General features: G+C 47.6%; 1 protein-coding gene across 1 annotated transcript in view; it reads right to left on the bottom strand.

Annotated features, from left to right (window-relative positions):
* Positions 1–22,218, bottom strand: part of LOC308114855 (teashirt homolog 1-like) — a 35,805-nt gene extending 13,587 nt beyond the window's left edge. Inside the window, exon 1 of the mRNA XM_080472080.1 lies at positions 22,138–22,218. Within this exon, the coding sequence (XP_080328206.1) occupies positions 22,138–22,177 (40 nt within the window). The 5' untranslated portion in view covers positions 22,178–22,218. The remainder of the gene's footprint in view (positions 1–22,137) is intronic.
* Between the last annotated feature and the right edge of the window lie 220 nt (positions 22,219–22,438).

Raw genomic sequence — 22,438 nt, 5'->3', positions numbered from 1 at the left:
CTATCACCACACACCTGTGCCTTTTAAACTGTCCACCCTCCCCATGAGCACGCACACACACACACACACACACACACACACACACACACACACACACACACACACACACACACACACACACACACACACACACACACACACACACACACACACACACACATTCTCAGATTCCACCTGGCCTTTTTCAACCTCTGACCCCACCCTCACCAAAGTCTCCCTCCTTCCTATAATCCTCTCCTCTATCCACTGACTCCATTCACTTCTGTCTTTCTTTGGCACCACCTGTGCTTTTAAATCCCTACATCAAGATCGACCATTTTACCTGAACACACACACGCGCACACACACACACACACACACACACACACACACACACACACACGCGCACGCACACACACACGCACACACACACACACATCCCAGGATACACACAAGAACATAAGTATGTACAAACACACACACACACATGCACTGGCCCTGACAAGACAACAGCCAGCAGCAGCTGCTTCCATCTCCTAGCAACAGCGAGCCTGATAGATGACCCAACGATGGATAATTACCGTAAATCACCGCGGCTCACACACTAAAGGGGAGAGAGGGGCGAGCGAGCTCCAGAAAGAGTGAAAAAAGAAAGCGAGGGAGACTGAAAGGGATCAGAACCGGAGGGCCGGGGCTTGGTCGTGTGTGTGCTAATGCACCTTGATGAGCTCAAATTCATCTGCCTTTTTAAGCGCACACAGAGTCGAGTGCATAAACACACTGTCTCAAGTATCAAAACACACACTCACATAACCATAATTCACATACACTGGTAGACACACACACACGCACACATAGAGCCCCCCCCCCCCCCCGCCGTTATGTGTGTACTCCTTTTTGTCGTGCAATCGGCACACAAACGCACACGTACGCACTGGCAGCGTTGCAGCTGTAAGCTGAAACCACAAGCCCCGCCCTCCCCGCGGAGGCGCTCGTCTATCACAGGTTCACGTCTTTCGCTCAGAGGCGCCAATCAAAGGTGAGAAGGTGCTGCAGGGTGAGTTCAGACACTTCCGTGGAAAACTAACACACTGATTTATAGAGACATTGTTAGGCCCTGTTTACGTGACAGTGCTCCAAGTGAAAACACATCATTCTCACGTTTTTTAAAAAGTTTTCAGTGACGCCGAGCAACGTCGTCGCGTAAACAGAACGCCAAAACGAAAAAGACCGCTTTGCGTTTCTCGCTCGTCGTGTAAACGGGACCTCAGTTTTGACCTCACCTTACCCACATCTTCACCTGAGGCGTCCCTTTGAGCGTCTCCGCCGTTTTCACTGTTTTACTGACTCGCTCGCTTGCTGACACAAAGTCAAGCCGCAATCTCCATTTCCATAAAATCTAAATTTAGCAACATGACAAACTAGCTCCAGAAGTTTGAAATAATTGCACTCTAAACAAAGTTTACTCCAAATTATCACCAGATCTTCGATATGCACACGCAGCTGCTCCATTTACTTCTCCTTCATTTTCAGCTCTCCCAGACATGCAATCTGTCCCTCTCCTTCCCCGTCTTTCCCCCCCGTCCCCCCCCTCCCCCCGCTCTCCCCTTCCCTGTGCGAGTCCTGGCTGCTGCAGACATTTGATCTGGCTGCCTTGTGATAGATTGACAGGTAATGAGGAGGTTGAAGGGGCGTTGGAGACAGGAGCAGGTGTTCAGCACAGTCTTTTTGGCCGGCGCTAAGCTGCCATGTCCTTCACTGCTGCACCGCACTCCGTTTCCACCCTTCTTCCCCCCCCCATCTCCTTCTTTTCCTCCTTCGTTCCTTCCTTCTCCCTCTGTGTCTTTTCCTCTTCCTAAGAGAAGAAGACCGCGCAATCCATCACACGGTGACACGGTCGGACATAGACTGTCTCTATATGGGGAGAAAACGCACGGGCCGTGGAAATAAATAGAGAAACGAACATCGAGTCCCACGCTGGCAGCAGCAAACTAGGGCTCGGACTGATCAGTCAAACTGTGTCGGGGAGACGAAGAGACTGATTTGGAACATCCTGAGTAAAATCGTGCTTTGAATACAGCAACGCTGAAGGTGACATAACTCCCCCAAAAAGTTGTGTGTTTTTCTGTAAAAGGCGATCTTAACAGCCTTGCAGCAACATTTGACCACACTTACATGATTCCTGAAGTCTTAATTGCATTACATCAAAAAAAAACGTGTCTTACAAGCTCCTGAGTCTAACCCTGCACCGATCCCAGTTCCTCCACATTTTGACCTGTTTCTGTCCTGCTGACACAGCAGAGCACCGCCGAGCATCACACCTCTCAAACTGAGGAGGGGGAAGGGGAAGAGGGGAGGATGATGGCAGGAATCTGAGGGCGAGGTGAAGAATTGCAGCAGTGATTGTTCCCTTTAGGTGTTTCTTTGATTAAATACTAGACCATCCAGAGAAAGCCAACAACGAAAAAGTAATTGTTTACCTAATTCATGGCAGGTTTAACCCAAAATGACCTCATTTCACTGTGGTTGAGTTCAGTTTCTCTCGCTTTCTGTGTGGAACGTGTCAAAGCGACAATATGGAAACTCAAAAAAGACGGAGCCTGGGCATTTTCAGAAAGTTGCATTATCGGTGTCTCCGACCACCGTTGTCATGTAAACGTACACCTAAAACGCAACAAAGGCTTTGCATCTTCACTTGAAAACGTTGCAGTGTAAATAGGCCTGAATTAGTCCCTTTGGCTTTATTTCAGAATTTGGATTAAAGGTGAGCTGAACCCTTAAATGCATCTTGCACAACTCTCACTTGACATTTGCACAACAGTGGCTCAAGAATTGCAAAATATTCACCAAATGGAATTATGATTTGTTGACGCTTGTGGTTTTTCTGAAAAAAAGAAAAAAAAAAGGCACTAAAGTTATGTGCGGTAATTGACAATTTATGACCAAATAAACTGGTCTTTTCCCAGTCCAGCGATCCTTTTTCTTCCATTGGACATCAAGAATGCAGAAGCTGCTGGTTGAGGTGTCCAGACTGTGAAGCTGAAGGCTTATTTCTTATTAATACCATCTTCAAATGGTAGAGTTTGAATAAAGGAGGGTTAGGGACAGGTCAGAGGTGAAGACTGTCACACTTTTTAACCCCTAAAAAAAACCAAAGAAAGTCATGCAGATTTTTTTATTTTTTTTCTGAATTACAAACTTATGTGAATGTTTTGACATATTTTGGAAAACTCTTTACAGTGTTTTGCAATTTGTTGGAAGAATGGAGTTTGAAGTCGTGTATCTTCAAACTCCATCTGTATCTGGCGGTGCGGCGAGGGGCGGACCTGGGACTGCCGTCATAGGAGCCGCCGGACACAGACAGCAAGAGGAAAAATAAGGCTTCAACCTATAAATCCACCCCTTCAGTTTACTACCCAACATTAAAAGACATGTCACCCTCCTAAATCAGCGCCAAGAGAGGAGACAGCCGGGCTAAAACAGGGAGCATTTACATGTTCCCTCAAACATTCCTGAGAGGTGAACGCACGCCGCTTGACCACCTTCCTCCAGTTGTATCAACATGGAAGCTCAAAGTATTTCAGATTACGCGCCGCATGATGGATCCCATTGGCTTGCCGCTACGACAGAGGTTTCTGAATCAAAGCGAAAGGGGAGAAAGTTACGAGTCGCGTTATCTCGGTATTTAGCAGCATTCCTACGAACGCTGAGATCCAGCACCTGGGCGGGTGTCCGCCCTCGTCTATTCTTTTTTTACATTTTTTTCTTAACTCATACGGGGCCACAAAAAACAGCCTCACCTGGACAGTCTCACACAGACAGTTTAATTATTTAAAATAACGCCAGATAAGAGAGTGTAGAATTAAAGAGGACGCCACCAAGCTTAAAATTAGCCTTTCCCAATTGTCACCCTACTCAAAGAGAACCTGTTTTCTGTGAGAAAAAAAAAAAGTCATTGACGTGCAATCACATTCAAACACACTCGCCTGTCAGTTTATAACTCTCTCACACACACACACACACACACACACACACACACACACACACACACACACACACACACACACACACACACACACACACACACACACACACACACACACACACACACACACACACACAGACTGCGCGACACACAAATAGACACCCACACGCATACACACTTTTTAAGCCCTCGCCTGGCATCAGCTGTCACACAACCTGTCTCGGAGAACTAAGCAGAGACAGACGCTGTCAACTTAGAGTGCCTCAAATGCCCACATCCAGCCAGGCAGAGGAGAAATCAAGCCTGTCTCCCAGTATAATTTGCGCTAATCCTTCATGGGAGATAGTAAAGTCTATGGCATATCTGCCTAATAGCATCAGTCACCGGCAGGTTCTAATCTCATATTTAGACCCATTTCCATCACGGACTGACGACAAAAGCAGCAGCACAAAGTGTGATTACCTTCTTATTTTTTTTACATTTCTGCATGGCTTGACTCCTGATAATGGTGGTGGAGGAGGAGAGAGAGGAGGAGGAGGAGGGAGGAAGAAGGGGAGCTGATTTTAAAAACACGAGGAGTGAAAACTTCGAGGTTCGAGGAAGAAGAAGAAGAAGAAGAAAGTCAATCCAGGCAACTCCAGAAGACAGGTGGGCAGGGAGAAAGGGAAGAGTAAAGTAAGTGTTGAACTGTATCAAGAGAGGAAAAAGTGGAGGTAAAGAGAGTGAAAAGCTTTCAGTCAAGAGCCTACACAGACTTACACGCTCACATTAACACATCCTCACGCACACACACACACACACACACACGCACACACACACAGGCGCGCGCACACACATACACAGTCCTTTTCAAAGCGTTTACAACCTGTGGTGTTTGTCCTGCTCTGCTGGCTGCTTTACCACGTGCATTTGAATGCCGACTGGAGTGCATCCCTCTCTTTCAGACAGCGCCATAAAAGAAGACACACACAATGAGGGCTCTTTTCAGCCGAGTGGGGCTGCCTGGGGGTAGGGAAGCACCTCCAAAAAAAAAATGCCACGGCACTTCAACTCTCAAGGCACAATGAGGTGCTAAGCCTTGATGAATAACGAGAGATTATTCTTAAAGATGACAAACACACCAACAGAAACAAACTATACAAAGTATAGTTGTGTGTGAGTGTGTGTGTGTGTGTGTGTGTGTGTGTGCGTTGATTTTCTGAGTGCAGGAGTGACCTGGCGAAAGGAAGGGGGCCAAGAAGAGAGGGGGGGCTCGAGCGGGGATCCTAATGAAGCTGTAAATCAGAGACCGATGAGAACAGACGCTGAAGGAGGATCACATCAGTGGAGATCAATGCAGACAGTTACACACACGCACGCACGCACGCACGCACGCACGCACGCACGCACGCACGCACGCACGCACGCACGCACGCACGCACGCACGCACGCACGCACGCACGCACGCACGCACGCACACACACACACACACACACACACACACACACACACACACACACACACACACACACACACACACACACACACAAGAATAGAGATGAGAAGCAGCCAGACACAAACATATGCCAGAGTTCCCCAAGTGGGGCAGACTTATGAAGGTAAAATCAAGTACATGAGCATTAGCACACCCCATTCATTTCCAAATACATACTAAGACATCACACACATACACACGCATTCATCTAAAATCTATTAAACTTTCCCCCATGCCGGCCCCCTCCCCACCTCTTCACCCCCCCCCCCCCCCCCCCCCCCCACAAGAACTCACCAATGGGCTCAGAGTCCCACCGCCTTGTTCAATCCTGCTCGTCTGAATAATATCTGCCGTGATGAATGGCGCCATAACTCTGATATCCACAATCAATCTCTGCTTTAAAGACACATCCATCTTCTGTAATGCTGAATTGTGAGGTGGGGTGGGGGTGGGGGCGTGGGGGGCGGGGGGGGTGGGTGGGGGCGTTGAACAGAGAGGGGTGGAAAAGGTGCTGGGGTGGCTGCCTGACCTCCTGGAGGAGAAGGGGAGCAATGGAGGGAGGGGCGAGGGCTGCAGGGTGCTGATGGAGGGGAAGAAGGAGAGCTGGGTGTGCGGGTGGGGGTATGGTGGGGGGCACTGAGTGATGTCTGTCAGCTCACATCTGGCTGCAAAAATAAATGAGGCTTATGAAGACAAATGAAAAGGGGCTGTCTTCCCGGTCTCAACCCTCCCCAACTCCCTGACGTGCGTGCGCGCACGCACACACACGCACCCACACACACACACACACACACACACACACACACAAAGACAGCCAAAAATGCAGCAAGCGGATGGAGAAAGGAGGTGAAAAGACAAAGGGAAGAGAGGAGGAGGCAGCTGAACAGGAGAGGTGACACCAGGCAGAGAATCAACAACCGTCTTCTTTCATTCTGGAGCTTGTTGATCCTCGGTTCGATTCCCCATTTTAAACTGAGACGTTGTCCAGGACTCAGGCCCTGTTTACACGACGACGTTTCAAGTGAAAACGCATAGTTTCTGTTTTCTTTACAGAAAAGGTTTGAAAACAATGACCATTGACACGGAAACGGTGGTACAACAGAAAATTATGTAGCGCATGTCAGGCCACGCGTTGGCGCTGTTGGTTGGTTTTGTAATTAAACCACACACACATGCACAGAGAAAATAATATGCTAAAACCATTAACAATGGCGAGAAAATGGACAATCATATGGACAGACGACCATGTTGGATTGCCATTCCCGGTGACTCTCAACTATCAAATTACAAAGTCTCAGGGGAATATCGACTGGGAGTCATGACACTGGAGGCCGCCATGTTTGTTATTGTCCATCTGTTCACACACGCACAGACAAACTATTTACTACAGTTGTGGTGCGCCTGTGCAGTAGCGCCGTTGGCACTGTCTACACGGAGACGGAGTCTAGCGTTTTGAGAAAGTTTTCGTTTCTCCCGTTTCCACGGAGATGAAGCATTTACAAAATGTTCCACCTGGGGTGCTGTTTTCGAAAAGTCTCGTGTCCAGTGGCTCCGAGCACGGCTGTTGTGCAAACGGACACCCAGAACGCAACAAAAGTTATGCATTTTCAAAGTCAGTCTGAGGCGAGCCGTCCACAGACATTATATACGCTTGAGAACTGCGGCAGAGCGACTTGATCATTTTCTCATCAATGTGCGTTCCAATCAGTTACAGGCTCCTGCGGCTGAATCTGCATTTAGTGAAGAAAAAAAAGAAACAAAGACGGTAAAATGGCCACTGTGTGGTTAGAAAGTCAAAGATTCACACCTATAGCTGAGTGCAGAGGAGTCACAGGGGGAGGAGGGGAGGTATTTAGTGGGCCGGCCGCTTTCAGAGGGTTGAACTATCCATGACCTGCGAGGAGGGTCACCCCTGGGTGACACTGCCACTGAATATTCTTCTTAATGATGTACCACGTCTTTTAACCCCCGCAGACAAAGCAAGGAAACATTAGACTGTCAGGAGGGCTCCCCCATGTCGTCTTGGGCTCTTTCCCTCTCGCTCCCATCCCTCCGTTTTCTCCCACCTCGTCCTGCCCCGAGTTGGATTTTTAATTATTTAAAAAAAAAAAAGAGAGAGAGAGAATCCCACCCAGGATTTCTGTTCTGCCAGGACCTGGCTGGATCGTGAGTGAAAATCCACTCCGTTTAGTCTGCTATTAGAAAGCAAAAGCACAGTTTTCAAGGAAAAACGTGTGCTTGCAAGATGCATCAAAACTGTCTGCGTTTGAAAAACCCCGAGCATAGTTGTTACCAACTATTAACCGCGGAATCGTTCTTACGTTTCATAAAGACAGCCAGTGAAAGCTGGTCGTCTCAGCTTCCTGTTAGCTCCAGAACAGGAAGCTATTATTCAGCACGATAAATGATTCTTTTAGCTCTACTTTAAGGACAAATTCGTGTCGGCATTCGTTTGAAAACTGGCTGTATTTGCACAGAAGGGTCCATCGAACAAGACGTCACTCAGAGGTGAGCAAACATAGCAACAATAGCCGGCGTTACGGCGTCTAAACACAGGTAAAGAGGCGGATTACAGCGGCGGAGCTGGAGCTTCTCAAAACGTCTAATCTGAGCGTGTTGGAGGAAGGGAAGGGCACCCAGGTGAGATAGTTTATTGATTCTGGAAGTGGCTGGAATGGAGTTAACCCTAGCCGAGGCTGATGATGGGGGTGGATGAAGGGCTGGGATGAAAGGTGAGCCGATGATGGATGAGAGGAAGCTGGAAATGGAGTGCATGCGGTGAGGTAAGACATTAACACAAAAAGCGGTAGATGGGCATGCCGCGACTGGACTGACACCACTCGCTATTGTAACCGACACATCGGTTACAACAGGCATTCCTACGTACGAGCCGTTCTGCAAAGTAATGCGTTCCCGAGCCGTGACCCCCCGCGGACCTCCGACTGGGGCCCGAGCAGCGAGGAACGCTGTAATCTCTCTGTCAAACAACTCCTCAGTAGCAGGTATGGAGTGTGTCCGCGTGTGCGCGTACACAATTCCAGACCACAAAGAAATAAAATGAAGAAGAATGATAAACGCAGCGTGCAAGGGACGTTTTGCTATGAGTCTACAGCCAAAGGTTTGTCATGAAATACATTAATAATGTTACAGAGAGCTTTATGAATGACTTGATTCATAATGAACAAACACTTTGAAGTTCTGGCTGTAAGGTACAGTCACTGCCGTTAACCCTGCATGCAGACACTGTGTGAGTGGGGTCGGGGGGTTTTGGGTGGGTGGGGGGGGGGGGGGGGGGGGGGGGGGGGGGTAGAAAACATTACAGAGCCCTTTTTTTTCGACACCAAGCAAAGTGAGCAGAGGGTGGAGGTGGTCGGGTGGAGGAGGAGGGGAGGGAGGAGAGAAAACGAGGAGGAGAGTGAACAGCGGGGGCGGGCTGAAGGAGTAGAGATGAGGGAGGGAGGGAGAGAAGGAGGGAGGGAGGGAGGGAGGGAGGGTTGAGCGTTGGAATGAACTCTCTCAGGCTTTGTGGTGCACGTTTCCCAAGGCCCCCGCCTGGCCCCTTTGATAAATGACACATGTCATTCTGTCAGCTTGTGACACTGCAGCTGGGAGGCCCTGTGATGTATGGCTCTGCTGAAAAAGGAAATCAACTTTTTTCCCTTCCCTCTCCCTCTCTCTCTCTCTCTCTCTCTCTCTCCCTCTGTTTCTGTCTCCCTCTCTCTTTCCGCCTCCCTCCCTCCCTCCTTTCCTCAGCCCAGGCTGAGTGCATGGCCTTTTTATATGAGGATTTAGGTTTCCTCTGGTCCAGTAAGCCCCCCCACCTTCTCCACACACACACACAGACACACACACACACACACACACACACACACACACACACACACACACACACACACACACACACACACACACACACACACACACACACACACACACACACACACACACACACACACACACACAGTCTCGGTGACGCAGCTATTATGATCGCGCTCAAAGCTGTAACCTGAGGAAAAGAGGGCAACGCCACCATCGGAGGTGGATCCAGGATTTATGGCTAAAAGCCGAGGAAGTAAACAAAGTACACACTTTTAATAGGCGAGCGGGGTGGGGGTGGGGGGGTGTGGGGGGGGTGGGTTGTATGGATGCAGGGGAGGAGAGGGAGGGGGTTAGTAAGATTCCGGTTGGGCAGGATGGCTTGTGTCTCCCACTGGGTCATCTGTCATCCATGTGTCTGACTCTGGTACGAGCACACACACACACACACACACACACACACACACACACACACACACACACACACACACACACACACACACACACACACACACACACACACACACACACACACACACACACACACACACACACACACACACACACGCACACGCACTCCCACAGGAACTGGGATGAACTGAGAAAAGTATGCCACACACACGCACACGCAGAGGTGCATGCAGGGTAATGTACATTGCGAGCAGATAAATATTCGCACACTCGAAAAGACTTTTCAGAGAAAATACACCGCACTATCAATCTTCAAACGGCGTTGGGAAAAAAAATACAGAAAATACAAAAAAAACAAAGACACGATGAGATTTTATTTCACAGGGCAAATGAGTCTAGCCAATGAGCTGCTCCCGCGAGGGCTGCCCTAACCCTCCCTTCCTGGCAGATTAGCCTATCACGGCATCCTATTGACCTCTCCACTCCACGCACCGCCCACGCAATGGATGAGCCGCTATAAAAAAGACCAATCTCTCCTTCTATCCCTTTTCTTTCTCCCTCTTGCATACACACTTTCTTACTCTCTCTCTAATCATATCCTGCTTCTCTCTCTCTATATCTCTCTCGCTCTCTCTTGCTCTACCCCTCCTCCCTCGTTTCTCTCTCAACGGCTGACCTGTTATCAGTGCACTGGAGATTTAACGGCCCAAAAAAAAAAAAAAAAGAGAGAGAGAGACAGCGTGAGTCAGGCGTGACGGAATGACGTTTTTCAATCTTCATGACCTCTCCCACACACACACACACACACACACACACACACACACACACACACACACACACACACACACATGATTCACAAGAAAAACACACTGATTCCAAATCAAGCAAAATGTACAAATATGTTCCCTGGTGGTCACAGTGTGCAGTCAGGTAAAAAAAAATAGAAACAAGAAAACAGATGATGAGAAGATGGTGCTGTTGGTATGAAATCACAGGAATGAGGAGCACGATTCAGGCCATTCAGCCGGCTGCATACACACTAATGAGTAAGAGTTCACTATGTGTTGCTATGGGGACTAGGGCTACTTTGAATAAAGGAAAAGCAAAAGAGCAAGAGACACAGGGAGACGAGATATAGAGAGAAAACATTTAAAAAAAAAAAAAAAAAAAAAGGAGGACGGAGAGGTGGTGAGAACCAAGGAGGGAAAGCATGGGGCACGGCGAGATGTCTGACGATTCCACAGGTGGATTTATTCTTAAAGAGGAATTTAACTACAAAGTTACGAAAGGTTTAAGTCAGATCTTTCATGGAATTACACAAGAATACAACAATATTGCGAGAGTCATTAATCTGGTGAAAGCATATCTGGACATTGTGTTGTATTCAGTTGTAATTACTGTACATGATGAACACTATCCAACTGCCTTGGTTTATATTTGAAAGACGGCTAATCTATTTGTAGCACGCACAGAGTTCATATCTGCACCCTGAAAAAATGCTGGCTTAAAGTGGAACAAAAAAAGAAAGTGATGCGGAATGTAGCGTTTCATACAAGTTCAATGTGGTCGGTGTGCTTTGAGATTACAAACTGACTGACGCGGAATACGAATAGCTTTTATCACAATATGTATTACTTTATTATATCATTTATTATGGAAGCAGTATTCCACAGGAGTCCGATTGTTTTTCCTCTTGGTAAAATTAGTGGCCCGCTCATGGTTCGGAGTGTTGGTTTTTTCTTTTTTTTTTCTTAAGACATCGTGAATACAACTGTAAATATATTGAATCATGAGGTGCATGCAAATCGCCAAATTAGCACCAAGCGGCGTTTTTCACATTTGCGATTTGCACCTGTGAAACAGTGACGAAACAAGAGAATCACTTTAATGGGTGCAAACTTGAGCAGAAGTCTGCTGAGGAGGAGAAAAGAAGAGCAAACAAGAACCTGCACGGTCTGGACTGTGGCCACCTGGGGGTCGCGACCTGCCTTCGACCCCGTCAGATGTGCACGACAGAGGGGGTTTGCAGGACGGGGGGGGGGGGGGGGTCTTCTCTCTCTGCGTGCAGCAGGACCAACACATTTCTAAATGCCAGAAGGCCCTCACAATGCTGCCAATGGCACCAGTGCAACAACTTTTGAGTGTGTGTATCTGTGTGTGTGGTTAAAGAAAGGGGATGGTGGGATGAACCACCACCAGTTTTAGAACCCCCCCCCACCCCCTTCCCGACACACACTAACCCCCTCCTTCCTCCTGTCTGTTAACAAGCTGCCTCTGTGACCCGCAGGATATTGCTATACACACGTAGACAACAAACACATTGAAAACACACAGCGGCGCTGCCACTGGAACAACATTCCTGCCTCCCGATGTCCTTCCACATGAATACTGTGGCCACTGTAGCCATTTTGTTTTTGTTTAGTCTCTCCTTCTTTTTTTTTTTTTTTTTTTTGCGCCGAGTTTGGTTTGCGCGGTCGAATTTTTCCCTTTTATCACAGCTGGAGGAGAGGAAGAAAGAGTCATGAGGAAATGAGGGAGGTGATATGACAAGGGGGGCAGTGTCTGGAGCCAGGATCCTGGGACTGTGTGTGTGTGTGTGTGTGTGTGTGTGTGTGTGTGTGTGTGTGTGTGTGTGTGTGTGTGTGTGTGTGTGTGTGTGTGTGTGTGTGTGTGTGTGTGTGTGTGTGTGTGTGTGTGTGTGGTTGTAGCCAATACTTTTTTTGGGAATGCCACAAGGTCAGCCGATAAAACGCCACATTCACGAGACTGAGGAAGGTGGAGGAAGGTGGAGGACCCCCTTGTCCTCCTCCTCCTCTTCATCCTCCCCCTTCTCCTCCCCCTCCTCCTCCTCCTTCTGTTCCCCACCTCTCACTCCTCCACGCAACTCGCCTCGATTAATCACCGCCGTTGTTACGCCACGGTAATACCGTGGAAAAAAACAATCTCCATGATCACACGCACAAACAAAATTTCAAATTGCTATCATCCATCTCACCTTCCACTTGTTAAGAGCAGAGGTGGGGGGGGGGGGGGGGGGGGGGGGGGGGGGGGGGGGGGGGGGGGTAATGGTGGTGGTGGTGAGGGGGGTGGCTGAACCCATCACCTCGCTCCAGAGGCCTGGCCGGTGAGGTGATGGTGAAAAATTAACGGCAGGAGCGGCCAAACGAGTAAAAAAAAAAAAAAGGTTAACGGTGCGATGGGATCAATGTGCGTGGCAGAGGGGTGGGTGAGGTGGGGGGGGTGAGGTGGGGTGGGGTAGCTATGTAAAACACTCGCCTTAAGTCAGCTGCATCGGTTAATATTTAATCCCTCCATCCATCTCCACAAAACGCGTTTCCTTTTAGCTTTAGCTGCCGTTTACTTTGATTACACACAAACGTTTCTAGGGGCTGGCTGTGTGTGTGTGTGTGTGTGTGGGGGGGGGGGGGGGGTGGTAAAGCAGGGGGACTGATAAGAGAGCACGGTGGGGCGATTTGCATGGGGGATGGTGAAAAAAAAAAATATATATATATATACATATATTCTCAGGTTTGATAATGGCTCAGAGCAGTCTGGAGCCAGTGTGAGACAGAGGAGCAGAGGTAGGCCTGGAGAAGGAAGGAAGGAGAGAAAGAAAGAAAAGGTCTGTGGTGACCAGAAAACGGGGGAAAAAAGGTGAAGCAGGCTGGAGAAAAAGACAAGAACGCAAAAAATAAAGCCAACAACAAACCAAATTTCACTCCGAGGGAGCTTTGCCTTATTTAAAACAAGAGAAATGCAAATAAAGCAGGGAGCAGTGAAATAACACTGATATTATCTTCCCCGGTTATTTTCCGTGGCAAATGATTTCTAGGGAAGGAATCAAAAACTGTAACTCCCAAGTGAACATGCAAATCCATCTGTGTGTTCCTGGGGAGCCTCGTCCCCGCGCTCGCTCTCATGTTGCTTTTCCGCGTTGCCGTTTTCTTTTTTTCCCCCCCTCCCGCTTCCTCTTTCAACCGATGCGAGCTTCTCGTGTTTATTCTGCGCCGGAAAACTGCATTTATTACGGGGTGTAATAACCACGCGGAGTCAAGCGAACGACACGCGAGCGGATGATGACTGTAAAACGCGTACATGTAGGTAAATTAGAAAGAGCCCAACTTTATTTGAAGCTGCTTCGGCCTGCTCGAAATCCACGTTTCACGCACGCGATGCTTTCTATTAGGCTCAAGCAATTAAAAGGAAATTGAACTACATGCCTCTGCGCTGATTTAAACCCTTAAAAATTGAGAAAATATGGCAAACGGAGAACAACCGCCACTTAAATTTCCGCTTTTTTTTTCTCTCTCTCTGCCCTCTTTTTTTTTTGGGTTCTTATTCTTCCCAGACTCGCTGTGAAACCCAAAATGTGTTTGTCAGCCAGCGGCTTCACTGGAAGGAAGCCTTCAAGATGGGCAATGGCAACTGTTCATTTTCTCTCTCACTGACCTCAAGTCCCCACTTTACAATGTGGAGTAAAAGCAGCTCTGAGTTCGCCAGCAGGGCGGCGAGCGGCGGGGAGGTTGGGGGTTGAACCGCCGTCGAGGGTTGTGACAAAAAAAAAAAAAAAAAAAAAGGTTTGCAATGACGCACAAATGCATCCAAACACGGAGATAAGAGGAAGTTCTAGGACGGATATAAACACGCCGACTTCAAGATTGATAATTCATTATGCCTTTAGTGCGATGACGTGCGTTTCTATCGGCTGGTGTTGCGAAGGCGCCACCACCACCGGATGACGCTTCCGTCGAAACGTTAAAAAAATAAATAAAGTATTCGTTCATCCAGTATTTTTAGCTGGTTTTAGTGGTTTTTCCGGGTTTCAGACCCTCCAGAACCAAACTACCCACCCGCCGACACACCGCCGCCACCACTGATACGGCGAACCATCGATCGCCAATCGTCTGATGTGATCCGGGGCTGCGGGGCCCGTGACAACGCTGACAAGGGTAAAGTGTTATTTCTCTCACACGCCGACAGCTGGACGCGGGAGGAAGGGGGGTGGGGGTGGTTGGGGGGGGGTCTGCAGTCGGTTGGAGGGATGCGAGCAGGGAGGGGCATTCGGCCGGCCAGGCAGTAATTCTTAATTGACACCTGTCAGGATAATGGCGGCAGTCACAGCTGTTGCGGGAGAATTTGTCCATCGTCCCGTTCATCTGTCAGGTTTAATGCCCATCCTAAAAGCTGCCCCCACACCTCCCACTCACCCCCCTCTGCCACACACACACACACACAGATTTCACCCCTCCTCTTTCAACCCACCCTCTCTCTCTCTCTCCCGACCCGGAAGTTCCGCCTTCTCTGAGACGATCAAACCATCAAACACCAAAAGCTCCTTCCTCCCCGCCGCCATCAGACTCCTGAACTGCTGACGGGAATCGCACACGACCCCACTAATAAAAACACTGGGACACGAGTCATGCTGCTCTGGTTACTTCCCATTTGTACATAAAGACTCCTTTACCTCATTTCGCACCACTTTTTACGGGCTATTTTCCTGATATACGGATGACAATAAACTTGATTTCTTCCATCTCAGAATAAACCTCCAAGAGAAAAAGGCCGATATCGTGATCTTGTGCGGTGCGTATTCACTACTTGGTCGTAAACGCGCTCAGCAACACTCCTTGTTTTTTCTTTTTTTTTTTGTCTCCACCTGTGATGAGATACATCCAACAAAAAGGAGAAAACACATATTTCATCCTTCACCCCTTTTCTCCACCACTTCTCTTCTGAGTGGGAAAGAAGAAATCAAAAAAAGGGTATTTATCCAAGAAGAGAAGGAGGATGTGAGATGAGAAGCATGCTGGAGAAGGGGGGGGGGGGGGGGGGGGGGGAGATAAAGGGAAGAGGGAGTGCCGTGAAATGAGAGGAGATGAGAGAGAGAGAGAGAGGTAGAGAGGCGGGTGAGGATAGGGAGGAGTGAGCAGGGGTTGGGTGTCCCTGGATGGGGCTTTTCGCTCTTCTGTAGTGGGCCCATCTCGTTTGTCTTGTTTGTTTGTTGGCATCAAAGAGCTGCCTCTCACTCCCCCTGCTAACTGATGTAATGAGTGGGTAAGCTACATGTTGGGGATTTTTTTGTGTGTGTGTTTTTTATTTTTTTATTTTTTTTTAACCCCCTTTCCCTGCGCCGAGGAATTCAAATACTTATTAGACAAAATATCCCGTAATTGCTCATCTTTTATTGATAGCGATAACATGTTAAATTTGGCTCTCGCAGACTTTCCCATGGCCTCTCGAGGAGGCACGGCACTGATCAAGAGAGCAAATTTACCCTCGGCAAATGTAATACTTTACTTAAGAAAATTTGAGATGTCAATTTTTGTGCCTTAAATGTTGCACGACTACTTCTCTTGAACGCTTCCCCTCTTATCTTCCTCACGTCTCGAATTACGTGCCAGAGAGAGGAGGGTAGAAGAAGAAGGAGAAGAAAATAAAGAAAAATAACACAACATATCAACAGATTTTCATTAATGAGCTTTTAAGGCTTACATCCCTTCTGTGGAACCCTTAACAAAACGTAATTACTCAGCACAACACTAATATTACATAGTAATTAAGCACACTTAACAGCAGGCTGATAACAGCGACAGCAAAGCGTTCATCAAAGCGCAGAGCCCCAATCTGGATTTCACGAAAGTTTAAAAAAAATAAAAATAAAAATGCGAGTTTGTTATGTTGCTGCAAGACTGAAAAATGAGAACAAAAATTCTTTATTTGGGGGGGAAATTGTTTTTCTATGGCAGTCAGGAGTAAGACTGCTTGTCAGCGCAGTCCCAGAGGGCTGCTTTCTATCTGTTTCAGGATTTTTCTTTCTCCCTTCTTCTTCTTCTTTTTTGGATCCCATGACTTGCTGCTGTTTTTTTTTTTTCCTGTTTTTTTTTTTTTTAATGTGCTGCAAGGCAACAAAGCACATCTGGCTGCTTTAATGATATGATTTCCCATCATGCTAAGCCACCACCATTATGACCTCCCACAGAGACATGCTGGCTGCACTTAAGCATTGGGTGTAGGTGTGTGTGTGTGTGTGACTGTCTGTCTGACTGTCTGTGTTTACGGTTTGACGGGGTGTGTGTGTGTGTGTGTGTGTGCGTGCGTGTGTGTGTGTGTGTGTTTAAAGTGCAGCGAGGGCAACACACTGCTGGCGGTGGTAGCCCCAGTGCCCTGAGGGCAGCTTTTGTTTGCGAGTGCCCCAAAAAATATCAAGAAAGAGGGGAAAATAAAAAAAGACAAGGAGGGGCATTAGTTCTAACACGCCATCCTGCGAGAAAAGTGACTTAAAAAAAAAAAAAGAGAGAGAGAGAGAGAGAGAGAGAGAAAAAAGTTGACATTACCATTTTATTTGGTTGAGCAGGGATTCGGCAATAATTAAGATTTGAGGAAAAGACCTGTTGAGCTTGAAACTGTTCAAGTTTTTGTGTGTGGAAGAATTTCAAGGATGACACACACACGCACACACGCACACTGGGGGCACTTGTGGTGACTGGAGGCATTAGAAGAGCAAGCTGAGCATGTTTGACCTCTGACTGGCTCAAATCCCAGATGTAAATTTAACTATTAGTTTCGGAGGGCGGCGCAGGAGCAAAAGTGGCTATCGACGAGGTCGATCGATACCACCTGCTAACGACACCGCCGCTCCAATTAGCGTAACCTCTAGCTGAATCTGACCGCCACACACACACACACACACACACACACACACACATAGAGAGGCTCAAAAGGGAGAATGCCAGGGAAGCGTTACGGTACCACCGAAGGGTGGAAAATAAAAACCGTGGATCAATACGTGTTGCTGTTCCCGTCTGACATCGCTCCGTTTGATTGGGAATTTTGCGGAGATATGACAGGAGTGAGAAACATGTGGCACTGCTGCTCGAGGTTGTTTTTCCCCTCTCCTGCGGGGGGACCGCAGAGGGGATCTGAAGGCAGGCCGGGCTAAAGAGGATGACTAACGCGGCGTGGTTACCGTTACACTCGTTTGAGTTATTCATTCCAGGAAAACTAACACCGGTCAGTGCTAAGCTACAAACACACACACACACACACACACACACACACACACACACACACACACACACACACACACACACACGCTCCCTTAGCCTCATCTCGCTGCCCACTTCTCTCTCTCACACACACTCTTGCACAAACATACTTTTTTTTCTTCTTCTTCTTCTTCATTAAATTCAACATAAACTTTGCATTTCTCTGAAACCGCGGAGCCTTTAAGCCATCGGAAGTTATACGCTGCTCTAACTTTCAGGCCGCAGACACTGTGTTCCTTTGCTGGAAGTCAACTTTTCATCAGAACGAGACTGTTGAAATTCTCAGGGAGGAGGGTGTTATTCAGATCGGGCAACCTTAAAACTGAAACACACACACACACACACACCTAGAGGCTACGCACTGCTGTATTCCTCAGGACGCAGACAGAGGAGTGGGGTGTGTGTGTGTGTGTGTGGGGGGGGGGGGGGGCACATAAATTTCAGCATGCTGATTATTTCGAGGGGAGAATATCACATAACAGCATCGTCAAGTAAGAGCACAAAGGTCGCTGTGTAATCTTAGCTACCCCGGGCATGCAAAATCATTAATCCCTGGGCACTGTGATTCTCCTGCTCGGAATAAACCGGAGGCCTTCAGCCAGGCAGCTACAACACCGAGCTGCAGGGAGGGTGGTGGTGGTGGAGTCGGGGGGGTGGTGGGGTGGGGTGGGGTTGGGTTGGGGGGCATTCGGGCCCCAAAAAAAGTAGACGGCGTTGTGATGTGGTGGTGAATGAGCCGCAAAAATAAAACAAAAATAAAAAACGTAAGTGTGAAAACTTCATCAGAAAGTGGATTTTTTTTTTTTTTTAATGGCTCCCGGGATGAAGTCTGGTTGGAAGAGGCCCGAACCGTGTCATTAATACCAAAATAAATAAATCTCCATGCCACTGTTTCCACCGGGACATTCCAGTTAGGGGACTAGGAGCGCAGGTGGGGGGGGGGGGGACTTGAAAAGGCAGCGTCGTTAGGTGAAAGAATTCAGGGGGAAAACAAAAGGACGAGATGGTGGAAGATTAGAGGAGAGCGGCGTGCGATGTGCTGCGGAGGGCCTGGCTCGCTTATTACAAGGTTATAAGAGAGGTGGGGTGTGGAGGGGAGGGGTGGCGGCGGAGGCCTACAGAGGTCATTAACTGGCATTGTCTCCTGACGTGATTAGTCAGGTAGCAAAGTCCATTTGTCACCTGCACAGGCAAATTGAGTTGGTGCTGCACTAGGGGCTATGGGGACTGTATAATATCAACTTGATTACATCAAGGCAGCTGCGGACTTGACACCTTACTGAATTTGTCAGCATTAATCGTTAGGGCCTGTCACAAATCCATCAGCTCCACAGATAATTAGGGCTCTCTCTAATGAAGCCAACGGGAAGCAACCTTACCACCACTACCCTTTCCCCGCTACACGCACACACACACACACACACACACACACACACACACACACACACACACACACACACACACACACACACACACACACACACACACACACACACACACACACACACACACGCAATGTCTTTCTTATAATTAACCATCGTGCTCCGCAGAGCAAACTATCTTATCTGCTCCTCTTCCTCCGGCCCAGAGTGGAAGAAGTGGCGCCACTCCTCTTCTGTCCTTCGCCTCGTTCCTGCATCTCCTCACCACCTTTTAATCTGCTGTTTATTCTGTATTTTTTGTGACGAGCTCATGCCTGTTTGCAGGAACGAGCCCTCTGTGTGTCGCACGAACTCTTGCTGGTGCAGGGATTCAAAGTTTCTGTTGGGATTTTCTTGTGTTAATCTACGAACGTGTAATAAGCGTAACGTGTGCGACGATTGTTTCATCTGGCAAGAATTATACTGAACACGAACACACACACACACTCACACACAATAGTTTTTTTTGAATCGCTTTCAAATAAAGTTTTGTAAAATTGCTGTGTTACTGAAAAATAAATCGCTTCAAATATTTCTGTAGAAAATTGTTGCATTTGGTTAAAACACCATTTTTTCTTCTTTTTTTTTTTGTCCACAGAACGCTTTAAGAAGTAGGAACTGAAAATAACACTAACATTTTCTGATTATGAAACAGATTAAATCAGAGAGGGTTTTTGTTTTTTTCTGTTGGCGTATGCTGTTTACAAGATATTTTTCTGTTCATGCTTTGGCCTTGGATTCCTCACATAAAACACAACATGTGTGTATGGAGACTGTTCTCTAAATAAAGTGGAAGTACTTATAAACCTGCGTGGACACATTTTAAATTGTGTGACTCCTGATTTCAATGCTGTGTCTCTCTGTGAGCAGAGAAAGCCACAGGTCAGGACCGAATCCCAGTGGAGCATCAGGCAAGCCCAGTGTGAGAGAGTGTGTGCGTGTGTGTGTGTGTGTGTGTGTGTGTGTGTGTGTGTGTGTGTGTGTGTGTGTGTGTGTGTGTGTGTGTGTGTGTGTGTGTGTGTGTGTGTGTGTTTTATTTATTCGCTGGTGGGATCGTGGAGCAGAGGGTGTTATCTCTGACCGAGTGTCGTGTTCATGGAAGAATGGAAAACATCCCGTTTGCCAAGCTGTGATTGACCATTACGAGCCATGATTTGCATGGCACTCAGTGGACAGTGTAATGGATCAGTGTGTGTGTGTGTGTGTGTGTGTGTGTCGCGAGGGATCACAACGATGTCATGTTTTTCATGCCTCCATCTACACGCTGCAACCTATCGGGAGTCCCTCTGCTCCCACTGTAGACAACCTTTTCCAGGGGGAATATTTCACCAAAACAACAGCACTTACTCTCACTCTCACTCTTACAAACACACACACACACACACACACACACACACACACACACACACACACACACACACACACACACACACACACACACACACACACACACACACACACACACACACACACACACACACACACACACACACACACACACACACACACACACACATTAAGGCAAGCATGTGAACTCTTGCTTTCTCGGTGTGAATCAGAAATCATGTGAAGACTGCTTTGCTCAAAAGGAGAAAGAGATAGACGTTAGCAGCGAGGACCGGTTGAATGCTCGCCATCCTACACTCCTTCTCATCCTCCTCCTCCTCACCCTCACCACCACCACCACCACCACCACCATCATCATCACCAGCTCCCTGCTTAAAATGATAAAACCTGCTGAGTTCAAAGTCTTCGTCGGCTGGCCCTCCTGTTCGACCCGCTTTGCACCTCATATTTCAAAATCTCTTTAAAATTCTGTAACTGTCTTTTGTTCACTGCAGTTGTTAATGCCTAACTTCAAAGGCTCGGCCTCATTAGCACAGAGGTAGAAACCCCTGTCACTCATTTACATTTGTTTAAAGGCTGCAGGGAGACCAGAGGAGGAAAGGGGAGGAAAAAAAAAAAAAGAGGGGGGAGTCCAAATCCAAACCACTAGAAGTCAACCTTGTCGGTCCTCTGCCAACACCTGGTTTTATCAGTTGGTCACATTGCGAATATCACACACAGCCCTCCAGCAGTGGATATTGATTTCAATACTGGGCCGATCTCTACAGCGAGTGTGGGATGAATTTAGATGGGAACGTGCAAAAAAAAAAAAGGAAGAACCCTCCACATTTATCTCTAAGAACATAAAGGAACAAGATTCAAAATCCAAAACAGCTGATTTCTGGAGGAGTGTTTGGGTTGATTTTTGCTTTTTCTTTCAACATACACAGGTTCATTTCATGGGCTGGTGTAGAGAGCACTTATTAAAATCCAAGAGGTGATTTTCTAACATAACTCACAACTTTTTAAAGCTTTTCAGCTCCTGGTTGGAACAACAGGAGGGTCTGTTGTGTGTCTGAGTGGCTGAACCCACCAGAAACACGCTTCTTGCCTTCATGGAGGGATTTATTGATGTTTATCAGGGATGAATAGATCAAAGACTGCCACATGACAGGCGATCAATCACGCATCAAATCAAGAATGGCAATGCTCTAATAAAACAGAATGAAAGGGGGGGGGGGGGGGGGGGGCGGCTCTCACCAGTTGTCTAACCCCCTTCTTCCCCAGTCAATTATTCATCATTACTCACTCTTGAACCTCAAAAACTCCCTTTTATCCCCCATAACATGCCATTTAGTTTATCTCACCGTCGTTATTAGAACTTTCCTGGCAAAGAAGGATTAGAGAAGAAGAAAGAAAAAAATAAACTCTCAAAGTGGCATTGCGCAGATTCGTGCGTCATTTGCGCAATTAGAAACATTTAAACAACTGTTTGTTTGTAGGGGGGAGAGTTGCGCGCAGTGGGGATAAGACAAGGAAATTACAGAGTTGCAAAAATAATAAATGGCAGCATGCAGCACAAGTGAAGAATGCTGTGTGTTCCTGATTGTGTGTGTTTTTCTTTTCATTTGAGACACTTGTGAATAAAAAGTAGTTGCAGTGGGGAGGTGCGGGTTATACCTGCTGATCGCCGCGGCTCTTGCTGCTTTCTCCTCGGCATAGTGACCGTCAAGTTCCACGGTGCTTCTCATGCAGGAATTACAAACAAATCGAGTCTATTAGTTTGAAAAAATCATCCCGTTTTTTTGTTGGTTTTTTTTTCGGGTGGAGGGAGGCAGAGGAGAAGAGGTGGGAGAGTGTTGATCTCGGAGCTGAAAACGTCTCGTTTCGTCTCAAAGCCGATGCTCTCTTTTGGATTGAAGAGCTGGGTCGGCTTCAGTGAGAAGGAGCTCGGAAATTACGAAGGGATTCGGCCAGCTCC

The sequence above is a fragment of the Lipophrys pholis genome (assembly GCF_963383615.2).
Source record: "Lipophrys pholis genome assembly, chromosome: 9".
Classification (NCBI taxonomy): Eukaryota; Metazoa; Chordata; class Actinopteri; order Blenniiformes; family Blenniidae; genus Lipophrys; species Lipophrys pholis.
Note: the sequence above shows the minus strand (reverse complement) of the source record. Positions and strands in the feature narration are given on the sequence as shown.